At 41.7% G+C, this 22,602-nt stretch overlaps 2 protein-coding genes across 3 annotated transcripts in view; one reads left to right on the forward strand and one right to left on the reverse strand.

The window, feature by feature from the left end:
* MINDY2 (MINDY lysine 48 deubiquitinase 2) overlaps nucleotides 1–13,194 on the reverse strand; it is a 32,182-nt gene extending 18,988 nt beyond the window's left edge. Inside the window, exons 1-4 of the mRNA XM_053988031.1 lie at nucleotides 12,472–13,194; nucleotides 5,557–5,614; nucleotides 3,290–3,354; nucleotides 610–768 (exon numbers count right to left, since the gene is read on the reverse strand). Coding sequence (XP_053844006.1) covers nucleotides 610–768; nucleotides 3,290–3,354; nucleotides 5,557–5,614; nucleotides 12,472–13,131 — 942 coding nt within the window. The 5' untranslated portion in view covers nucleotides 13,132–13,194. The remainder of the gene's footprint in view (nucleotides 1–609; nucleotides 769–3,289; nucleotides 3,355–5,556; nucleotides 5,615–12,471) is intronic.
* A 1,544-nt stretch (nucleotides 13,195–14,738) lies between these two features.
* The window catches only part of ADAM10 (ADAM metallopeptidase domain 10), a 42,709-nt gene continuing 34,845 nt past the window's right edge, over nucleotides 14,739–22,602 (forward strand). The window contains exon 1 of one of the 2 annotated variants that reach the window (XM_053988581.1): nucleotides 14,739–14,964. In XM_053988581.1, coding sequence (XP_053844556.1) covers nucleotides 14,910–14,964 — 55 coding nt within the window. In that variant the 5' untranslated portion in view covers nucleotides 14,739–14,909. Of the gene's footprint in view, nucleotides 14,965–17,725; nucleotides 17,821–22,602 lie in introns of those variants that run through there. The other variant, XM_053988582.1, reaches the window with a different exon arrangement.

Raw genomic sequence — 22,602 nt, forward strand, 5'->3', positions numbered from 1 at the left:
ATAGAGAGCACAGCATGAGTTGGATCAGCTGGGCCAGGGTAAGAGAACAGCAACTTCCAACAACAAGGCATGAAAAGAAAAACTCTTTGGCATTATTATTCCAGCCAAACTCACCAGTTTCCCCCTAAGCAAACAATACCACTTTATTGTTTATTAAATAATTTAAAATAAATTACGTGTTTGCTAAAGATGTAGTTTTCTTCAACCAGTTCCACCATCCTCATTTCTCAATAGCAGTGACTAATAAATCAGAATTTAAAAAATGAAGTAAGTAACTTTGTATTCTTTCCAAGAGTTCTCTAATAAGCTTTCAAAAATGATGACTGGGACACCGTATCTGGGGCAACTTGCTACTTCCCTCAGAAAAACAGTTCTCCTTTACAGAGTCATAGAAGGCCTTTAAAGTAGTGTGACTATAGACCCAGGCTCTGCAAAGTTCCTGCACTAAAGAAACACACAGTCTGTATTCACGCCTCAATTTTTCTGACTAGATTTAAAACATCATTTACTGTATTCATTATTGACTTGTTAAAATTTGCAAATACCTCCCCTCCCACCAATAATATTCAGAATAACTTTTTTTTTAATAACTGAAACGGAATAAGTTACCTGAGGGTCCACTAACCATCCATGGTACAAGGGGATATCAAGAAGATCAAACACTATGCATTCAGGTGTGTATTCAAATACTCGGACACCAGTGAACTTCACATTGACATCCAGACCCGTCTGCAACTTATGCAGAATTGCCATTGCATCACTCATATTCTGCCAACAGAAAGAAAAGAGAAGAAAAGAACAGATGACCCAACAGAGCTTTGTTCATTTGGTGGTTACTCTTGTAACCCTTCATCATTTAGTACTCATCAACTCAACACTTAAAAAAAAACATTTTAAAGATTAAATTACCTAAACAAATGTTTCAATGCACATTCACTTTACACATTGTGCCAGAAGATATAGGAAATGTAAGAACCTCCCTCCAATCACCTCTGATTGTTTCTTCTTTTACACCCATCAACTAATTTGAGGCAGTTCTGATTGCTTTTAGGTCTATTTCCCAAAGCCACAAGCCAGATGTTTCCAAGAAATCTGAATAATAAGGGAATCTTCAAGGGACTTTTCTTAAGGTTTCTTCTCCCCTTTTAAGCCTTCCCTTACAAGTCAGGCTGAAGTACTTGTCACTACATAATGAATGATCTACACAGACCCACTTGCCAATTCTAATTTCAGGGTTCAGTACTGAGAATCAGAGTCTTAATTTTTCACCACTTTTTTTCTTTAATAAAAAACCATTTTCTATCTTATTTTGGGCATACCTTTAAACACCTTGTAGATGCTACTGTTGAAACAAGTAGCACTTATTATAGTAGTGATCCCAATGGAATCCTAAGGAGAATTACCAAGTCATGAAGTTCCAGTCACAGAAAGGAAAGATGAGCCAAAGAAGATGTGCTTTGTGAGACAGTTATCTTGAACAAACAGATAAAAAAATTCCCAACATGCAGGAAAAAGAATTTTCCACTAAGTGAGAGAAGTCCACAAGAGTACTGTCAGAAAGTCTGTGTAAAAGATTTGGGGAAACTGAGGCACTTCGTTGTTTGTTTGGGGGTTTTTGGGTTTTGCAACATTCTGTTGTTTAAGAGGAATTCAGGCTTACAACAATGGGAAAATAGAAAAAAAGACCAGAAATACAGACTGGACAGGAGAAGGAGACAGTAAAGATCCACAGACAAACTACTGATGGTTAAAGACAGCTGCTTCTGTTGTCTTCTAATCAGAATCTGCACTCGAGCATGGCTGCTACAAATTAAGAGTTTTAATGCTTGTAGCCCTTTAATTGCCCTGTTCTGTCAAGTTTCCATGATCAGGAACGGAACAGCTCCCACTACCTTACTACATGTTGCTTCATCTTACTGACAACTTTGCTGTCACAAGGTTTAGAATTTAGCAAGATATTGAAGTAATTCTTGCCTTTTAAGTTTTTATCATTTCAAAAGCAAACCAAACCACCTGAACAAGAGCATGTTACTAGGAGGGACCAGATATCAAATATAAAAACCTGTCTATTTTGAAAGAAATTTTGCCATAATCTTACTCTGCTGAATGAATAAGAAGTCCACAGTAAGTCAGCACTAGCCATCCACAAATTCAGACCATACATCTACAGACAATAGCTGCATTTATTTTGCTAATGTTTACTTTGCAAACAAAGCAGGATTACATCAAACAGACCAGAAAACCACAGAAGTTTCTCACTACAATTTCAACATTATCACTTCTACTTTAACTATTTCTGTACCTTTAAAGCAACTTAGAAGATTTCTAGAACAGAAGGCTTCTTTGAAATTACATGGTTAAAAACTTCAGGTATGTGACATTTATATAGTAAACCCAAATATCTGAGCATAAGAAAGCTATAGATTTTGTACTTGCACCAGGCATAATAGTTTTCATCACCCTCCTATAAACTGATTATAGCTATAACCTTCTACAACACAGAGTTGTGTGGAAAAAAATAGCCAGTTTCATTATTACAAAAGTAATTCCTATAATCTGATACAAATCAATCTCAAGTTACTCGATTTGGCTTTCAACACTGAATGAGAACAAGAAAAAATGACCTAAGAATAAACAGAACTACCTTGAATCCTTATACCTATTAAAAAATTCAAATGCACTTTTCCATGAGTAACCAAAAAAACCAGCTATGACTACAGACAGAGCTTGGAAATATATATACTAAATCAACAATTTTTAAAACAAATAGCATTATCTTCAGTACAGAAAAAATTCTGTGATGACATATAAATAGTGGCCAGTGCAAATAATATTGCCTTTCACAACACAGGATCAACCTCTTTTTGTGCATCATGATTAAGAACACAGATCTCTCTTACTCCATTTACATCCTCAGAGAAACTCTGGCAGGCACCATTGAACAGAGCAACCAAAGGACATGCAACAAAAGACTTCAAAAAGCAACCACCCTGTTATATACTTCTATTAGTACCTTTGTGTTACACTTCCGCAACAAAACCCATTTTACTTCATTACTGTTATTTTATAACAGGGGGGAAAAAAGTGTCTTCTGTTAATAGATACTGAGTTTTTCTTCACTAATAGCACATATACAAATTTATTACTCTACATCAAGCCCAGACAAAAACGAACTACAAGCAATGGTCTGTATGCTTCTGGCTTTTAACAAGGTGACAAACCCTAGGTGAGAAACATAGTTTTGGATTCCTCAGACATAAGCAACTCTGTTTTAGGAGCAGCTCCTTACCTGCTCATAATTAAGTCGCTGAATTTCAGATATCTCTTTAGGTTTTGCGTCAAGAATGTAGTCTCCTAAAAGAAAGCAAAAATGAAATTAAATTTTTTCCACAATCAAAGCTTCAACATTTCTATATATGTTTCTGACTGAAGCTGACTGATAATGAATACCGCAACTGAAGTTTTCTACCAAATTAATGAGATCACATTGTTTTATAACCTGAATTATAATTATGGAGTAAAATATGAATATAAAAACTTAGTAAGATCATATTAAGAAATAAAATTCAAATGGCCAACACTGTTACTAAAGCAACATTTCATAATCTCTTGCGGTATCATACCAATATCTTCCCTATTTAAAAACTAACCTCCCTCTGTTAAAATATACAAAGGTCAAACTGCTCACAGTAAGGTATGTAATTCTGTATACAATTTAAAAAGACAACAGCTTATCCTGACATTGTGAATGTTTTGCCATGATTTATACACCAGTAAGTCTATAAAACTTGTGCTGGTTTAGACTGGAATATAGTTAACTTCCTTCACAGTGGCTGGTGTGGGGCTGTGCTTTGGATTTGTGCTGAACACAGGGCTGGTAACACCGAGATGTTTTTGTTATTGCTCAGCAGGGCTCACTCAGAGCCAAGCCCTTCCTGCTTTTCACAGGGCCACGCTGGTGAGGGCTGAGGGGGCACAGGAGGATGTGGGGAGAGACAGCCAGGACAGGTGACCCCCACTGAGCACAGGGATGTTCCAGACCAGCTGACATCATGCCCAGAATATAAAGTGGGGGGAAGAAGGAGGAACACTTGCAGCGATGGATGGTGTTTTCATTCCCAGGTCACCACGTGTGACAGAGTGCTGCTCTCCTGGGGAAGGCTGAACACTTGCCTGCCCGTGGGAAGCAGTGAATTAATTCCCTGTTTTGCTCTGTTTTCCCTGTATTGAGTCTTTAACTCAACCCACAGGTTTTCTGGCTTTTACCCTCCCCATTCTCTACCTGATGTCACTGATAGGGGAGTGAGCAAGGGGCTGCCTGGGCTTAAACCACTACACTTGTATTCCACCTTTGTCTACAACACAAAGGTAATAAATTAGTTAATAGTTAATCAACACACTGAGGTTCAAGATTCATAACATCTTTAGAGACTAGTATCCACTTTCCAGATTTTACTTTGATGTTTTTGTACTTATTCCCTTGCTCCATTACTAAACTCAGAAAAATATCATTATAGGTTTCCTAATTATACTCTTGAGAGTGGTTGAAGGCTGTTTTGTTGGTTTTGGCTTTTTTTTTTTTCTCAGCTGTAGAAGAACTGTAACTGCTACTCCCGTTGAGTGAATAGGAACCTAAATAATTTGACCATGGTTTTATTATTCAATTTAGTAAGATAATTTCAGAAGCTAAAATATGCCTTCAAGAAAGAATACACATCTAGAGAACTGGAATTATGTAGTGACTTCAGACAGTATTGTGTCATCAATGCAATTAATAAGAAATGTTCAGACACAGAGAGCAAGATTTCTTATTTTTTTGGGAAAATTATGTAGGCAATTTTTTTCTTCAACCAGAAGAGTAAGCAATTTACTTCTGAAAAGAACAAGCTACTTTCTTTACAAGCAAAAAGAAAGAAAATATCGTAAAGATTTTTTTCTCCTGCTTAAGAAAAATCAAACGTAGTCTATTAAGTTCTAACATTTTATATTAGTCAGGCTTCAAGGGAAGGAAAAGTGGTACATGCAGCCTAAGTACTATCATAACTGCACTTTTAACACCTGGATCATCAGGGTTATTAAAGTTCCAGCCTGTCAGATACAAAGAGCTGCAGTTTTACTGAACACTGAATATGATACCAGAGTAATATTTGCAAATGAGACCCCAATCACTGTGAGGACTGCATTAATTTTTCTTGTTATTTTAACTGGGTCATACTTCCAAGGATTTGAGTTACTACAGACAATTAAAGACAGAGTTGAATTACAGCATTCTGTCAACTATAATAAAACACTGTAAGAGACATGAAGAATTTTAAATCTGTCAATGTGTTGGTGCTCTGAGCCATACCAATGGCATCAACTAGACCAATCACTTTGGAAAGCAGTGCAGAAAACTTCTAAAAATACTTAAGGAAAAGCATGAGTAACTGAATACTGTAAGTAGTTTTCTGGAATCAAATAAAGAGCAGAATAAAATAGTAAATACACAAAACAGTTCTATGTTATGCACTACAAAGTACAACATACAAGCGAAAGCCATTTATTGCAATTACTAACCTAAGTATTCCATCAGCTGTTCAGCCGTTATGATTTCCATCATCGGTGGCAGTTTAATCTGTCAAAGTAAAAGTATATTCTCTTTAAAACACCAAAACACTACCTTTTAAAAAGCATGGTATTTCTAGACAGAAGACTTCTGATTACATTTCCCTCACCTGTTTATAAGGCCATTAGCATACTAGACCTCTACTAAAACAGCAGCCACAAGAAGAGATTAAAAAGGCACTTTGGTTTTTAGAGGAACCACACGCACACAGCACTTTCTCTCAGCTGCACCTCTCTGCATAGTGCTCCCTTCTCCCACCAGAACATTTCTCCACCATCCCCCTCCACTTCACAGGAGCTCGCACCACTCACTGCAGTGGCTCAACTACAAGCACTCAGAACTAACAGACTGGGAACTGTTAAGAAAACTTCCCCTCAAGTCTTTGACTCCCTACCTTTATTAAAATTCTTAATGGAGTATTGATTATTAAGAGTATTAATTTTGAATATTAGCTCAAAAAGTTCCTGTGTACAAAGTCTCTAAAGGATCTAGTGTCAGTCGCTGCTAGGACAGAGAAGCCAAAGACTTGTGCAGGTACAAGGAAATGACTTCCGAGCCTCTCATCCCATGTTCACATTCCAAGGTTTGACCATTTGGTTTAACCCTACACAGAGCAGACCAGACACACAGAGCTCTGTGGTGAATATTCTATTCCCTTCTTCCCTGATTTACTCCCACCATCATCTCATGCTAAAACCAACCACCCTTGCAGAGCTAAAAGCTTCTGGCATTCTTATCTCTTCCTGCATCCTGGGTAAACATTTTGGTTGAACACTTCCATTTACTGCAGGAAGAAATGCAACAGGCAAAGCACAAACACATACAAGGACATGCTTCTGGCAATCTGAAGAAATACCATAGGAGGATATAGACTTTAAACATAGTGCACTCAATTTTTCTCTGCATAAATGTGAATTTTATTTTTCTAGGGTTTGGGTTTAGTTTGTCTCAGGAGTTGATTTTTACACTCTCTTCAGTTTTTAATTTTCTCATCCTATCTCCCTCCAACATCTTGCCATTCAAAGTCTAGAAAAGGTATTTATTATATCAGGAATTTTTAAATCAAGTTCTTCAATACTGATCACTGCTGTCTTTGACACATATAGAATGACATGACGTGAGACTGTTAACTCATGGTTGAGATTTAATAGGTTCCACCTACTTTTCTGGTTGTGTAAAAGGAAGAAGTAGAAAACCAGGAGATGGAAGAGCAATCTACATAAAGTCTTTGATGCAGCACCCCAAACTCAAATATACAGTATAGCAACACACCACTCTGTTCACATTGTGATGGAGAGGGTTTTCGGTATGAAAACTGAGCTATTTCAATAACTTTGCAGGGAAAATCAGCACTGCTCCCTCAACTGTTAACTGGGCTCCTGTGATGATTCTTTCAGGACTGAAGTTAGCTCTTTTTATTAGTTATTTAAACCATTTGTATCAGCTCAGCCAGCATTGCCTGGGGGAGTTCTGCTCTGCACCACATTTGGAACCTCTAGAAGCATGCTTACATGACAAACACCAACCCTAAAGCACAAAGCTCACCTATATTTAAGCTCTATGTACAAACAGCACAATATATTATTTATATCACTGGAACTTTCCCTCACAACTGTAAAGCTAACCATTTATTTTTTTACTGCAGAAAAAGCAAAGTGGTTTTACTCATATTTCCAGGATCTCTCAAAGCTGGATATTTTAGCAAGCTATATCTCAAAATTAACTGCTTGATTAAATGCTAAGCAAAGTTAATTGGTTACTTCATGGCATAATTTTAGGGCTGGCATGTGTAGTGGAACCTTGATCACACCTTTAAAGTGCGCTAATGGGGTTCCAACACAGTTCTAAGTACTTCTGAACAGAGCTGACTTAAGGATATAGAGAGAACATGACATTTCCCAGCTGTTCAGAGCTTCATTGCAAGTACTTAAGCAACAGGAAATGTACAGTGAAGAGGAAATGGGAGAGAAAAATACATTAGGACTTCAGGGAAAGTAAAACATCATACAGAACCACAGTCATTATCCAGATAAAGCAACGGAAGAAAACAATGTAAGCAACAGTAGAAGCTGCCGTTGTCCATAACAATCTATTATTTTGAGGGACACATTTTCACGATAGGTCTCAATGTTTAGTTGCTAGATTTTACATCAACTCCACATTTTAGGAAAAATGCATTTCCTCAACTCCCACCCATTTCCTGTACCCCTCTACTGCAGTTTCCTGGTCTTTCGTCCTGATGTCTCTTTCTAACTCTAGCTACATTTTACTTCCTATGCTCAGGAGTAGGAAACTTAGTCCTTCTCACACAGTTACAGCATGATATACAGTTGAGGCATATTTTAATTAAAAGACAAGAGTAGTAAACAAATTTTCATATGGAATAGATTGTTTCTATGAATTAGACTACAAACCCCAAAACTACATAATACTAATTTTCCACTGTATTCTTCCACACTACAGAAGGGCTTAAAAAAATAAGTGATATAGTCATGCACAGAGGATAACACTTCTGAAAATACTATGAATATCAAAAGAGTCCAAGAAAATTTCTAATGGCTTATATAATAAGTCTTATATAAGACTTATAGTCTCAAAACATGCTTATCTGAAACACGCAACTCCTGTGAACACAGTGTTCCAGAGAGGTATGGGTAGCTTCAAGCAGCTTTGACAAAAAACAATTAATATTCTTTGCAAATCAGTGCCCCTGGCGTGGCAGGAACAGCTTTGTGAGCCTGTGACACGACAGCCCGACAGCGTGTGCTGCCACTCCAGGTCCTCGGCTCCCCCCGAGGCAGGTAAGCTCCAGCCCCTGGAGCGGGCTCGCTGCTGTGCCCGGGCACGGCTCCAGGCCGGCACCTGGCGCTCAGCTCGTCCCACTGGTGCCGGAGGAAGGGCGGCTGCCAAGGCCCCGCTGAGCAATCTGTGCCAGCTCCGGCCATACGGACGGGCAGCGAGGGACAGCACACCACGTGTGAAGGGCCAGTGCCAGCCCCCAGAGCAGGCACCACTGCAGCCTCTGACAAACCCAGTGGAGATCAGCAGGAGCTTACTGTGCTCAGCACCTCTCAAAAGGGCCCTTTTAATGAAAAACTGAAATTAAGACTTTCTAAGTAGAATTTTTTTACTCTACCTCTTCTCTGCATGTCAGTTTGGATACATTTAAGCAAGAAAATGGTTATATAACATTTACTTACATAATTGTTATGATACCTAAATAGGTAATTCATACAATTCTAAAAGTTTCCAAAATTTTAGTAGAACTAGGTGTGTAAGGAACACAGCTCCTTCCATTTGTTGAGAGGATTATGACACAAAAAACTTTCAAAGACATTTTCAAATATGCAGTATCACTGTTCTCCTACATAGGGACAAGATATTCCATATGCACACACTTCTCAAGACAATATTAATATTATTTATATTCTAATTGTATAATGTTTTCCCTTTGCTTATTTTATGTTTCAAAATCTTCCCTGGACATTCCAGATATGTCATTTCTGTGCAACATGTTAAGGTTCAGAGTTCTTCAGCTACAAGACATCACATCCTACTTAAGAAGCACAGAGCAGAGTCGCATGGCACTCTCACTAAGCTTTTAGCATCTGATGATTGCCACATTCCCCCCACCCCAAATTACATTTAATGAAATGCCAGAAGTTATCAGAAAGTGTTGCATGAACTACATCTAACAAAGATCACAAAAGCCACTTAGAAAAGCCAACTTTGCATTGCTAAGTGTAACCACATAGTGAGCCACAGGCCTGAGCTAAAACTGAGCAATCTCCAGATTTAAATAAGCTGAAAAACGGTGTGCCACACTATTCTACATCAGAGGACATAACTCATACTTGTACATACATTTAAAAATGCTTGTTTCAATCTCTACCTCTGCTTCATTTCCATCACACAAGTCTAAGTGGTTACAACACTGTTTTGCACAACAGCTGTTCTGCACAACAGCTACTTTTCCAAGTTGCTATCATAGTGCTTTTGTTTTTCTTCTTAGAACATTTCTGTAACACTCCTGTAGCAGAACTCCTTGGCTCTCCCTCATATAGGCTAAACTGCAAGTTACACTTAGACAGGCAGACTGCAGAAACACTTCAAAAGAAAAGTAATTTCATAATTTTAATATTTAAAATACAGCTTCTGCAATCTGCCACCTCAAAGTTTTATGTATCCTTTGAAAATAGTGGATAAAAGAGACGTAGCAGTTTTATCACAAGCTTAGTTCCAAAATCTGGTATGTTCAAAATGGAATTTGAACAGTCACGGTGCGTGTTACTATTTCAGAATTTCCAAAACCCCAACTGCCAAACCAGTACTGCACTTAATTTGACTGAGACCAGATCTATCCACAGGATGACCATAACTCTCAACCCTGTCAGGACAGAGTTCTAAGAAGGAAAAATGATGGCTGATACAGGGTATAGAACCCAAAGCATAACTGTTTAACTTGTTATTCCCTGTTGTGATTCTAGTTTTCTTCCTCATCTCCTTCTTATGCTCTTTTTTCCCATTACATATAGCTTCTTTTCGCCTAATATTTACTATGGTATTCTCAGTCTACTTTTGCCTGTTTTCATCTTTCAGTTTGCCTTCTTGTTCCCAAATTATAATTACTTGACCCAGTCTAGTGTTCATCTTGGTTCAGGAGGAGTGAGAAGGTGGTTGTCCATCCTCAGCCCTCACACATAGCAAGCTGCTCTCAGTGATATACAGATGAGCTGCCACCCCAACCACTGAGAACGTGGTTCTCGACTATGAACTGGGGAAAAGAAAGGCCAATTTGTACAGGCAGTAATTAGGAAAATCAATTACAAGCAACTACAATATATAACCAAATAACAGGAAAACCCTCAAGCCTGTAAATAATGACAGTTTTACCAGTGATGACAGTTTCACCAGTTTAGCTGCCTGTCTGCAACTCATGTAAATTCTGCTGAGGTTTTACATAGAACTATAGAAAACTTCCTGTAATCTGAGCAATAAGAAACAGTAGGGCACTCCCAAGGGGTATTTTGGTTTTTGCCTATTTATAAAACTGGGTATTATCTTAATTCTCACTAATGTAATATTTGATCCCAGCAGAATGTCAGTTAAAATTCTGGTTGGAGAGCAGCAGCAGAGGGAAAAAGAAAAAATGTTAAGGAACAAAACCTCCAAAAACTTGAATTCAAACAACAGCACCAGCGCTGCCCCATTTACATCTTTCATTAAATCAAAGATTAAAAAGGAAGATCCTGTAACTAACAGGTTTTTTTTGAATGCCCCCCCTCCAAAATGATAAGGAATGGCAAGTTTTTCAAGTCACCCATAGTCGCTAAAGAGGGAGCACAGAAAGCAAGTGTTCAGTATTGAAGCCTGTGACAACATTCACACCCTCTTAAAGATAGCAGAACCTACATAAGGCAATACCTTAAAGTCACATACAACTTCCCTCTACTGCTTTTACTAATGCTTAAATACCAGTATCACTATACCCAGAGTTTTCCTTCTGATGTCTCAGCTATTTTGCTCAGATAAATGTGTAGAAATTGTAACTCAACCAAGAGCATTAATCTTCTGCATCTAAACAAATTTCTTCTCATAACAAATTTCCACTTTGACCTTTTCCTAAGTAACCTGTCACACTGTGAACAACCGCTTACTCTTCCAATACCAAATTTCTTCCCTTTGCTACTACAACATAAAAGCTATTCCTGTAAAGCTTTCCTATTTCAGGACTCTATTCTATCAGCTCTTCTGGCTTCCGGGGCTGAATTGCCAGCATTTCCTGAGACATGCCCCTCATCCTTGTTTTGCAATGCACACAACCTTACGACTCTCCTCCAACAGATACTCCTTTCACACAGAAGTGTTAATAACTTAATTACTTAAAAGATTGGGGAAAAAATATTTTAAGACTATGGGAAGTCCCATCCACAATGGCTACAGAGCACAAGAACTTCCACGTCGCAAAGCTTACTTGATCACTACCTGATTTATTCATTAATTTAAATACAATCTATACTGCATAACTGTATGAATGTGTTCCTATTACTCAGACAGTTACTCGTACAAGTCCGTATTTTGTACAATTCTGCATTTCGTACAACTCTACATATACTTTATTATACGAAACTAACCTATTTTCCAAAAATACCACTTATGTGCTTAGTGCTATAAATAGTAATCTTTACTTACTAGAAACCTGTACTATTATATGTTATATATTGTTCAAGTTAGTAAACAACATCTAGATATTCTATTTCTGTTTTAAGACAACGAAGTAAATCCGTATGTGGCAGTAGCATCCAAGTAGTATATTGGCAACATACTGCACGGCAGTATTTGTTTTACAAGTTCTATATGTGAGACATGTGCTTAACAGCAGAAATAAGCCTGAAATATTTCTTGAAAGAATCACGGAATGGTTTGGGTTGAAAGAGACCTGAAAGATCATCAAGTTCCAGACCCGTCTGCATGGGTAGGGACACCTTGTACTAAACAACGTAGCCCAGAGACCCAACAAACCTGGCCTTGGACACTGGCAGGGATGAGGCATCCACAGGTTCCCTGGGCAACCTGTGCCAGTGCCTCATCATCCTCACGGGGAAGAATTTTTTTCCTTGTATCTAAACTTGCCCTCTGCTAGTTTAAAGCCATTCCCCATTGTCCTATCGCCACATGCCCTTGACAGAAGTTCCTCTCCAGCGTTCTCGACAACGTCCTTGTCCTAAACAGCACAAACTTCCCGCGGTGCCCTCACGCCGCGACGGCTCAGCAGCCCCCAACGCTGCCGGCGCCACACGAGCCGCCCGCGCTGCCCGAGCGGCACCGCCCGCCCGGCCCCGCCATGGCGCCCGCCCGCCCGGTACCTTCCAGGCCAGGAGCAGCACGTTCATGATGGCCAGCAACGGGCAGGGGCCGTTCTCGTTCTGGGTGATGACGGGCGTGTTCTCCTCCTTCCAGCGGACCCACTTGATGTGATAGACCGACTGGCCAGGGAAGCGCTCCTTGGAAGTGGAGAGGAGCTGGGAGCCCGCCGCCGGCCTGTCCCCTTCGGGCTCCGGGGCCGGGCCCCCCGAAGAGGCCCCCGCCACCACCGCCTCGTCGGCGTCGCTGTTGAGCTCAGAGCTGCTCGGGCAGCAGGAGTGCAGGTTGGAGAAGGACTCCAGCGAGTCCAGGCTGCGGGACTCCTCCCCCGGCGGGCTGGGAGCGCCGCTGCTCCCGGAGCCGGCTCCCGCGGGACCGCTCTCCGAGGCGGGCGCCGCTCCGGGACTCTCCGGCACCGCCAGCGCCGCGCCTTCCGCCGCCTCACCACCCTCCGCGGCCCGGGAGGGGGACGCGGTCCGAGGGGCCGCGGCGGGAGCGGGGGCCGGCGGAGGGGAAGGGCTGCGCCGCCCGCCGCCCTCCTCGGCCTCCCTGCAGCCGCCCTCGCCCACCGCCGCCTCTCCCAGGCGGAGCCGGCTGGCAGCGCCCCCGCCGCCCGTCTGCAGCGAGCCCGGGGGCGGCGGGGGCTGCGCCAGGCTCTCCATGCCCGGCCCGGCCGCTCCGCTCTCTATTGGCACCGCAGCGGCTGCGCCTCCGCCCGCAACGCCCGCGACGCCATCACAGCAGCGGCGCCAGCTCCGCCCCGCCGGGGACGTGCGGGCGGAGGGGGAGCGGCCGCGGGTCACGGCGGGGCCCGGGGCGGGGGGGGCCCCGGGGCGGGGCGGGCAGCGGGAAGGGGAGGGAAACAGGTGAGTCCGGCTCTCCCGAGGGTGCTCGGTGCTTTTCCTTGCGGTTTCTTAGACAGTCGTACTATAAAAAATACGGCTGTGGCGAGTATCATAGATAACTTCAACAATTTGATTGTATAGACTAATTGAAAGAAAGGAAATTTAGGTTAAGTATTAGGGACTTTTTTTTTACTGTGAAGGTGGTGAGGCAGTGGCACAGGTTACATAGAGAGGCTGCAGATGCCCCATCCCTGGAAGTGTTCAAGTCCAGGTTGGATAAGGTCTTGAGCAACCTGGTCTAGTGGGAGGCGTCCCTGTCTATGGCAGGGGGCTGGAATTAAATGTTCCTTAAGATCCATTCGAACACCTTAACATTCTGTGATTCCGTAAGAATTAATGTGGGTGTATTACTCAGACATTACCCCAGTGAACCTCTCCTCTCCCTTCAGAAATATTCAGCTTTTAATCACAAATTTTAAATAGTCTTGGGATGATAAGGATATATCCTCTCATTTTATTCTCAGCAGCTCTCTAATTTGAAGTCTGTAAACACTTGCATCAACTTCTGCAGCCTTACCTGAGGTACATTCACTGTAATTTTACATTCCATGTGCATTTCCATAACACCTTTTCTCACCTGTATCAGTGTTCAGAGGGAAGTTGTTTTTTATTATGACACAGCAATAGGAATAGAAAAGCACAAATATAAAGGGCTGACATTAAACTGAGAAACTTGGCACAAACTCTAATATAAAAAATCTTTGAGGTGGCACAGCTGATGGAAGAATTAGCATTAGGACAAACAAGGGAGGAAACATTTTGTTCAGATGTCTCACATTTGTATTTCCACGGGAGGATTTTCCTGTACCCTTGAATTGTGAAAGTTATTCAAGACAGTCTCAGAATGACAAGTCCCTGTTCAGTGGGGATACTGCAACACTTCACAACATGTAGAGCATCGGGAGAAGTCGGTGACCTAAAATAAAACTCTTGAAAGTAAGTTAATTAGTTTGTGCAAGAAAAAACTGTGTGTCTGGTAAGGGGATGAAGGAAACCAGAACAAAACTCGAAAAGTAAATTAGTTCTCGGCAAGGAAAAGCCATGTATCCGGTAAGGGGACAAAGGACAGCAGCTCGAGCGGTGTGTTCGCACTCCGGTGCGGTGACGGCTCCGTAGCGCCGGCCCGGGGCGCGCCGGAAGCGGCGGGAGAGACCCCGCCCATCATGCGGGCCCGCCCCAGGGCGTGTCCGCAGAGACACGCCCCTTCCGCCGGGCCACGCCCCCTTGCGCGCGGGGCGGGGCGTTCCGCGCCCTCTGGGCGTGTCCCGCGGCCCCGCCCCGCCGGCGGCGTCTGGCGCGCGCGCGGGCGGAGGGAGCGGCGGCGCGCGGAGCGGAGGGAGGGGGGCGGCGCTGCCCGGAGAGCCGCCGATCCCGGCCGAGCCGCGGCCGTTCCGTGGGCGGGAACAGTCCTCCGGAGCGGCGGGGGACAAAGCGGAGGGAGGCGCCCAGCTCGCCCCTCCCCATCCCGCCCGGCGCCGGTCTGGGGCGGATGTGCCGTGGGTAGGCGGCGGCGGCGGGGCCTGCGCCCGGCGGAGATGGATCTGGCGGGGACGATAATCCTGCTGTGCTCCTGCGCGGCGGGCGCTGGAGGTGAGGAGCCGCCCGGCCTCGCGGGGCCCTGGTTTGGGGCCGTCTCCCTTCCTCTCTCCCTCCTTCTTCCCTCTCTCTCTCTCTCCTCCGTCTCCGGCGCTCGGGGCCGGGGGCGGCGGGCCCCGCTCTCCGGGGCGCCCCGGCGCCAGGGCCGCGGCTGGGCCGCCAGCCGGGCACCCCGTTCCGCTCGCCGCTTCAGCCCGCCCGGGCCTCTCCTCCGCCGCCCGGGGCCGGCCTGGCGCCCCCCCGCCTTCCCCGGGACTCTCCCCGCCGAGGACCGGGTCAGTTGCCCTCCGCTCTTCTCCCCCCCCTCGGGTCCCTCTCTCCGCGCTCGCCTGTGTTTGTTTTCCCTTCCCGGCTCCGCTTCCTTCGCTTAGGACTTCCCGCCCGGTCCCGGTGGCCGCTTACCGGCTCCCTGCTCTCGTGGCCGCTTCTCTCTTCCCGAAACCAGGAAGGACGGGCAGGCGGAAAGTTCAGCTTAAGGAAATAAAAGAGGAGCCCGGGTTCTTCCCGAAGCGTGACCGTGACTTCCAGGAGGGTCTCAGCTCTCCCAGGACGGGGCAAAACTCGCTTGTGTTTATAGGGACGTGTAACTGTATCGGCTCCCGTTAGGAATTGTTTCTCGGCATTAGGAACTGGGCAGTTTCTGCACTGCGCCTGGTAATGTCTAATTGGTCAAATCATGGCAGGGAAAATAGTTTCGACTTTGTACAGAGAAAGAGTTTCGGAAAGGGTGAACTTGGGAGGGTGTTTCTAGAGAACTGTGGGTGGAACAACTGATAAAGACTTGTTTCCTCTGTTTCATTTGGCACCTCTGATTTATCTGGGCTCTGCCTCTGTGTGCATCAATATGTAGGTTTATTAACAAAGAAGCTAGCGCTAAATGCTGGTCTTCCACACATTCTCAAAAAGTAACATCAAACTACGGGAAACTTCAGTAGGTTCTGCTTGTGGCTAAGCCGTGAGATAAAAAGCAGGGTGATTTGCATGGTCAGAAGCCATCCTGTTATTTAGATGATTAGAAGTGGGATGCATCAAAGAATTTAGGTTTTTCTTTGTAAATTCTTGTAAACTATTGAGATATTTCAGACTTAATTGTTGGCATGCTTTCAAGGCATCTTTGTTTTCTGAACTAAATGGTGCTGGCACAGAACTAACTCAAATTAATTAACCAGTTGTAAGGGTTGTTTTCACTGTTTAATTCCAGGCAGGCCTTAAAAGTCGTAGTAAAAATGAAAAGTTTAGTCCCCTGGATATATAGAAGAAAGTTCATGAAATGTAATTCAGAAATTCCTGTTATTTTTTTAATTTGAGAGAAGAATGGGCACCTTCAACATTTCTGGGCACTAAGAAGCACACCTCACTAGCAGTTGGCAGAAGTACATGTCTTTGGTGTGTAGCAGTGCAGGTAAATCTTTAAAGAAAGAATAATAATGCTGGATAGAAATCGAGTGATAGTGCCAATACACATCTCTAAAATATCCAGTAGAACATTTTTGGTAAAAGTTGGAATGTAATTATGAAAGATTTGCCATAATTCTGTGTTAAATTAAAAATAGATTTTTAAGTTTAGAAAGGTCTATTTTACCTGTGTGCACATTTCTAGAGTTTCTTAGATACTGCAGATGTTTTTATTTTTTGAAAAATAAGGTTCTTCATTTGTGTATTTTTCCTTCTAGGCAGGCATTAATATCTGTGTGGAAAGGACAAGTTCATGATTCTTAAAGAAGTTACTGTGAGACTAGTGCAAACTGGAAAGGACTGAAAAGACCCCAACAATTTACGTTTCATTTCTGTACAGTGCATCTGGTCTCATTAATTTTACACAGATCTTGAAGCTAAGTTACATTTATCTGTAAAGTTGTCTGGTTTTAAGCCACAAAGGTATTAAATAGTAATCATTTTGGAGATTTCATTAATCTGCACTTTAAGAATAATTAGGGGTTTGCATGTTTGGTCTAAGACTGGAGTATTTTTATGGGATACCCAAGTTTCAACTCTTTCAGAATTATACAAGGCCTTGTGCCTGTGTACTGTGTGGACACTACATATTCTATTGTAATAGTCTTTAGAGATAAAGGTATAGATTAACAGAACCAACTGTAATATTAGCTCACAGCTAAGTATGAATCATAAAATCAACTTCTAGAAAATGGCACAGCATAATTTGGATGGTTTATTTGACAAGTTTTAGTGAAATCTTAGTTTTCTCTAAAAAATTCTTTTCAGTTTTAGTTTATATTGTTCTTAAAATTATGTGAAGGGAATGCAATCAAAAGCAATCAGTAGTGCTGCTGCACTGGTGAAATGTACTGCAGAGTCTGTCTTGGGCTGCTTCACAGCTTTTGGTAGGTTTTCTCTGTGTGGTTAAAGCAGACACGTTATCAGAAGTTTGGCCTAATAGGTCCAGAAACATTCTTGATCAGGTTCTGGTATTAGATCACTTCTGGTGTTTTCTTCTGCTTTCTTTGCTTCCACTGCATAAATATTACCTTCATAAAACCAGTGGTCCAGCAGGTCAGTTTGAATACTGTTTCAGTAGTATAAGAAGGAAAAGCCACACCATTTATTTTGTTTTCTTTCTGTTAGTAATTAGAGAAAGCTAGAATTTAGTTTCTGGTATATGGTGTCTATTTGAGACAGGGTATATGTACCCTGGCTTTTAAGAATTTTTTTTTTTTTTTAAGTGAATCTCAGCGTTTTCCCAACACCCCTGGAATTGCTTGGCTTAAGGTATCTCTTCACTCACTGGTGCTGTCATGAATTTTGATGTGTGTAAAGTGGTGCTTAGGTTGGGCAGTATTATTGGCAGCTGACTGCAGCATGCTTTCTTGCACGTGATGAAGATGCATGCAGGTAAATTAATCAGTACTTAATTATCCATACATAACGATGTTCACAGAGGAATGGAAATAACTAATTTAACCTCTCCTTCTACCTAAGGGTCATTAAAAAAAAAAAAGGGAAAGGGCAATAGCAAACACAAAGGAGAACTGTTGAGGCCTCTGACAAGCTTGTGTTTAACAAGAGTGACCACGCTTTGGCTAGGCTGATGAAATGCTGAATATCATTGCAAATCTATGATAAATAGTTTGTTGTCACTGGTACAACATGCTCTTTTTATGTTGCTAAGACTTCCAAGTTGTATCTTGTGGTGCTGGATATTGAACTGCCTATTTCCCAGTGAGCCTGGGAGAAATTCTGCTTTTTTTCTGGACACATGGGGGAGTTGTGGGAAGGCATTTATGAGCTATCAGCATCTTGAGTGATTTAGTTGTGTTCTTACTATAAATTGAGAACAACAGTAGCCTTCATAAATATGGCAGCACTCAGCCTCCAGCATTTATTTGGCTTTTAAAATAAAAGCATTATGGCTAAGACAGTGCCTAGTCAAGACAGCTGTCAGATGGTTGTTTCAGAAATGTCTGTGGTAATTAAAAATAAATAAAATCAGGTGTTTAGGTGGTTGCTTTCAAATAGTGTTGCCCAAAAGCCTCAGACTGCAGCGTGTTTATACTTTTAAAACATCCAAAGGTTTGTTTTTGCAGTATGGCAGAGCCACTGTACTGAGTTACTGCTGTCTGGTGGTCCTGCCCTGGCCATGCACTCCCACCTCTCCTCCTGGCATGAGAAGTCAATCCAAAGAAAAAAAACTAATCAGTTCCTGCCAGTTGTGTAACTAGAGTTGCTTTATTGAGCAAACCCAGGCCTGATGGGGAAGAAGAACTGGGACTTTCACAGGGTGGAGGGGGGAAGAAGGTCAATAAAAAGCAGAGATGTGCTTGCACTGGTGTTGCCATACTGTCTGACTGTGCCCTAAATTGAGGTCTCAGTGAAGGGAAATGATCCTGACCTGACTTCTTGATTACATGTTCTTCTTTCACCAAAACCTCACTTGACCAGAAGAGAGAGAATATTTTTTTCAGCTGAATCTAGCACCAGTGCAAGAGAAGAATGGAAACAGAGTAGGTGTAAAAGGGCAGCAGGGCCTGCCCTTCTGCTGGCAGTTTTGAAACAACAGCCTGAATAAATTCTTTGGAGAAGTCCAAGTCAGGAGGTATATGGTAGAATTTCTGCCTTGCTAAATCTGAATGCAGTGTACATTCTTTAATGTCCCATATAAATGGAGCTTTTTTGTAAGATGGATAAACTCTATGTTGAAAACAACTTGAAGCAAAAGTTGCTTTATCTTAATTGAAATTATAATAATAATTCTCTACAAGATGTTTATCACATGCTGGCATTTTAAATCTGCAAATTAGTGATGATGCTTGCAGTAATAAGACTTGTCTGGTGAGTTAGCTTGGCTTCTGAACAATTTCTGATACTCTTGTTAAGTTGTATTCTGTGCTTTTTTCCACCCCACTAACAAACTTGAGTTGTGCTTGAGCTATTTGCATTTGTCATGCAAGTCTTAATCTGAGTGGTTTAATGCAAACGTCATCTTTTAGAACACTGCATCTTTGATTTATCCTCTTATGGGAAGTTAAATGTTATTCTGTTTTATAGTGATGTGTATAAAATTAATAGATACTTATATTTACATGGGTGAACTTTCAGTACTGTTTATTACTAGTAATTTTTTTGTGCATGGCGCTAGCTTTCATAAAAATGTGCTCCAGAATCGTCACAGATATTGAGATTAGTCTAACCAGCCTGTAATTCTCCAGGCCTTCCTCCTTGAAGATGAGGATGACATTTGTCAGGAACTCCCCTCTCTAACAGTAACTTTTCAGAAAGGTGATGGAAGCCTTGGTGTCAGCCAGCCCCCTCAGCACTCCTGGATGCATCCCATTTGATCCAGGTGGCTGAAGTGTTCCCTTGCTCATGTCATGTGCTGCAGGTGCTGCTTCTCTCCTGCAGACTGGGAAAGGTTTGTCTGGGGGGAGAAGCTCTTCATGGTTTTCTCTGGGGAAATAACCAACTGAAATCATTTAGCACATACCACCAAACAACTGGTACATGTGTCTGCTCACCTTGTGCCAGGAAACTTACAGCTAAAATCACATGGGTGATCCAATTTAGCCTTTGCATAAGGCTGGTTAGAAGGTGAGAGTACATGCCTCAGACTCCATACCTGTCCAGTGGGATTTGTGTGTTCACAACAACAACAAGTGTAGATACTTCACAGCTCTCTAGGGATCCTGAAGAGCTGTATATCCTCGCACACAAAACATCTTTCACAGGGATTGGCACACTGAGACATTTGCCTAAATGCTCTGCTGGATTCTGTTTTGAGTCCTTCCTGGTGTTTGGTTCTTAGCTGTGAGAGTAAAGCTTCATTCCTGCAGGGAATTTGTCATAGGAAATGCCACATCTAGTTTAGCAAGTCTTTGGAAGACTATCCTGTCAAGTTCAAATGCCATCCCCTTGTCACTCTCTGATGTCTGTGTCCTAAAGGGTTTCTGTCTCCTAGCTTAGTGTTTAGGTGAAGTGTAATGTTGTTTTATTCCACCAGATTGCCTGGAAGGCATCATGCTGTTTTGTTTTGTTGATGGCAGCATGACACATGGCATTTGTAGAGTGGTTCCCATAAACTACACTTAGGTGTTCATGGTTTGATTCTTACTGCTTCCTGACTGTATCCTTAATTGAAAAGATCTTTGTCATGCAATCTTTGTTAAAAATATCCAAACTCCTAGTTTTTCATTCACAGAAAATAACGGCAGTAGTTTGTAACAGAGGTTGGGATCTGGTATGTGATATCATAATGATTTCTTGGGGTGTGCCGCTTCCAGTTTCTGTGAAAGACTTCTTCCTTTTTATGCAGTCTTTTACTTACAGGAACTGGAGCCAGCAGTTCTACCTGCCTCATGTACCTCAGTGAAGTTTTCTTTCCAGTTTAATGAACTTTTGTTTCAGAATCCTCTATAGATTCTTGTGTTACCAAGGTTGAGCAATTTATTAAGCTACCTTTGTAAAGAAGATAATCTCTTTTGATAGGTAGCTGGTTTGATTACAAGGAGAGTGTGATCAGTTGCAGACTTTGAATGCTATAGCAATGTTGATGTTATAGAGGCTTCTGGAAGTGAAACTGTTCATTTTAAAGCCTTAAGTCCCTTTTTGGAGAAGCCATAATGCTCTAGGTGGTGTGCAGCTGCTCTGCTTAAGCAAGAAGAGAGCAGCAGGAGTGTTTGTGTTAAGTGTTTACTATGAGAGTACTTAAAACATAAGGAGTTTTAAGTTTTGGAGAAGGGGAAAAGAAAGCATTGTTTCCCTGTGTGATCATACCAAGTGTATTATTTTTTTTTTTTTTAAGAAGAAAGATCTTTGCTTAAAACCCTCTGCTTTTCCTTAGCAGAGAGAACAGTTATAAAACTTCTAATGTCAGTAGTCTTTTGCTGTCTTGTCACAGTAGTTATCACTTAAAAACTATTCTTTGTGACTCAGTTAAATGCTGTCTCTCATCTTTTCACGTGGTCATGAGACCTGGATCGAGTGCCAAGTGTTACTGAGTCTTCAGTAAGTTGTCACACTTCAAAACTTTCTTTCTGGGTGCCTGAAGCTGTTCAAAGTGTATCTTGAAATACTGAGAAGAAAAATGGTCTGTAACAATTAAAGGAGTGCATTATTAAAAGCTTCCTACAAGCTTTCCATCCAGAAAATGTAAAGATGATTCTGAAGCACCGAAGTTTACAAATTCTGCAGTGTACTTACTGACTAGTTTTGATCAAGTTCTTAAAGCGAGTTATTAATATAACATTCTAGATTCAGGTTCATTTAGCAATTAAAACTTTTACGTTTTAGCCTATATCAATTAATTTTTAAGTTTGTCTTCCTAAATGTTGACACTTCTGGGTCATACACCTGGAATTGGAAAGGATGTATCTGTAGTCAGGCACATGTATATTGTGCATGATCTCAGGCCAATTTGGTTTGGTTTATAGAAGTTCTTGGGTTGTAGGAGGTGTTATGGTTCATTTTGGAGGGATTATGTTGAAGTGATGAGAGAAGCGGCAGACACAGACAATATCCTGCATCCTCAAAACTCCTGCTAGCTACTGAAACTTTGTAATGGTCCTGTGTCTTACTGGGATTAGAATTAATGTAGACTTTCTTGAACCACACATTTTAAACATTTTAAGATGCATAAGTCACTTTCCTTTCTGAAAAGCTGATTGAGAATAGACATGTATTTTGAGACTAAGAGTGAGAGGAAATTAGAATGAAGTTTTGTTATTGGACAGTATTTGCAGTTAACAGTGAAGAGTCAACATTTGCAGAAGCCTACAGTAATGGGAGAAAATATGAATGTGATTTCTCTGCAGTATAGCATTAATTGAATTTTAAATAGATACAGCAATATCATCTTGTGCACATGGCTGCTAAATGCAAGCAATGCATTTGAAAGTATTAATTTACTTGGTCATCTTTTTAGGTATCTTAAGAAAAATACCACATGTAGTGCCTGAGAACTAACATTTAGGTTAGTTTGAAGTTAAATTGATTATGAGATAGTATTGTTTCTTCTTGCATAATTCAGAGTTCTTCTGGTTTTCTCCACAAGTTATATTTTGGGCTTTTTTGGTGATTAGTGTCTCTCATCCATACTACATCACTATAGGAGGGTCAAAATCTTCCACATTTTCTGCCATGAACTCATATTAACATAAGTCGTAAATATTACCCTAGAAGGAA

This window comes from Vidua macroura, chromosome 12, assembly GCF_024509145.1.
Source record: "Vidua macroura isolate BioBank_ID:100142 chromosome 12, ASM2450914v1, whole genome shotgun sequence".
In the NCBI taxonomy this organism is placed as follows: domain Eukaryota; kingdom Metazoa; phylum Chordata; class Aves; order Passeriformes; family Viduidae; genus Vidua; species Vidua macroura.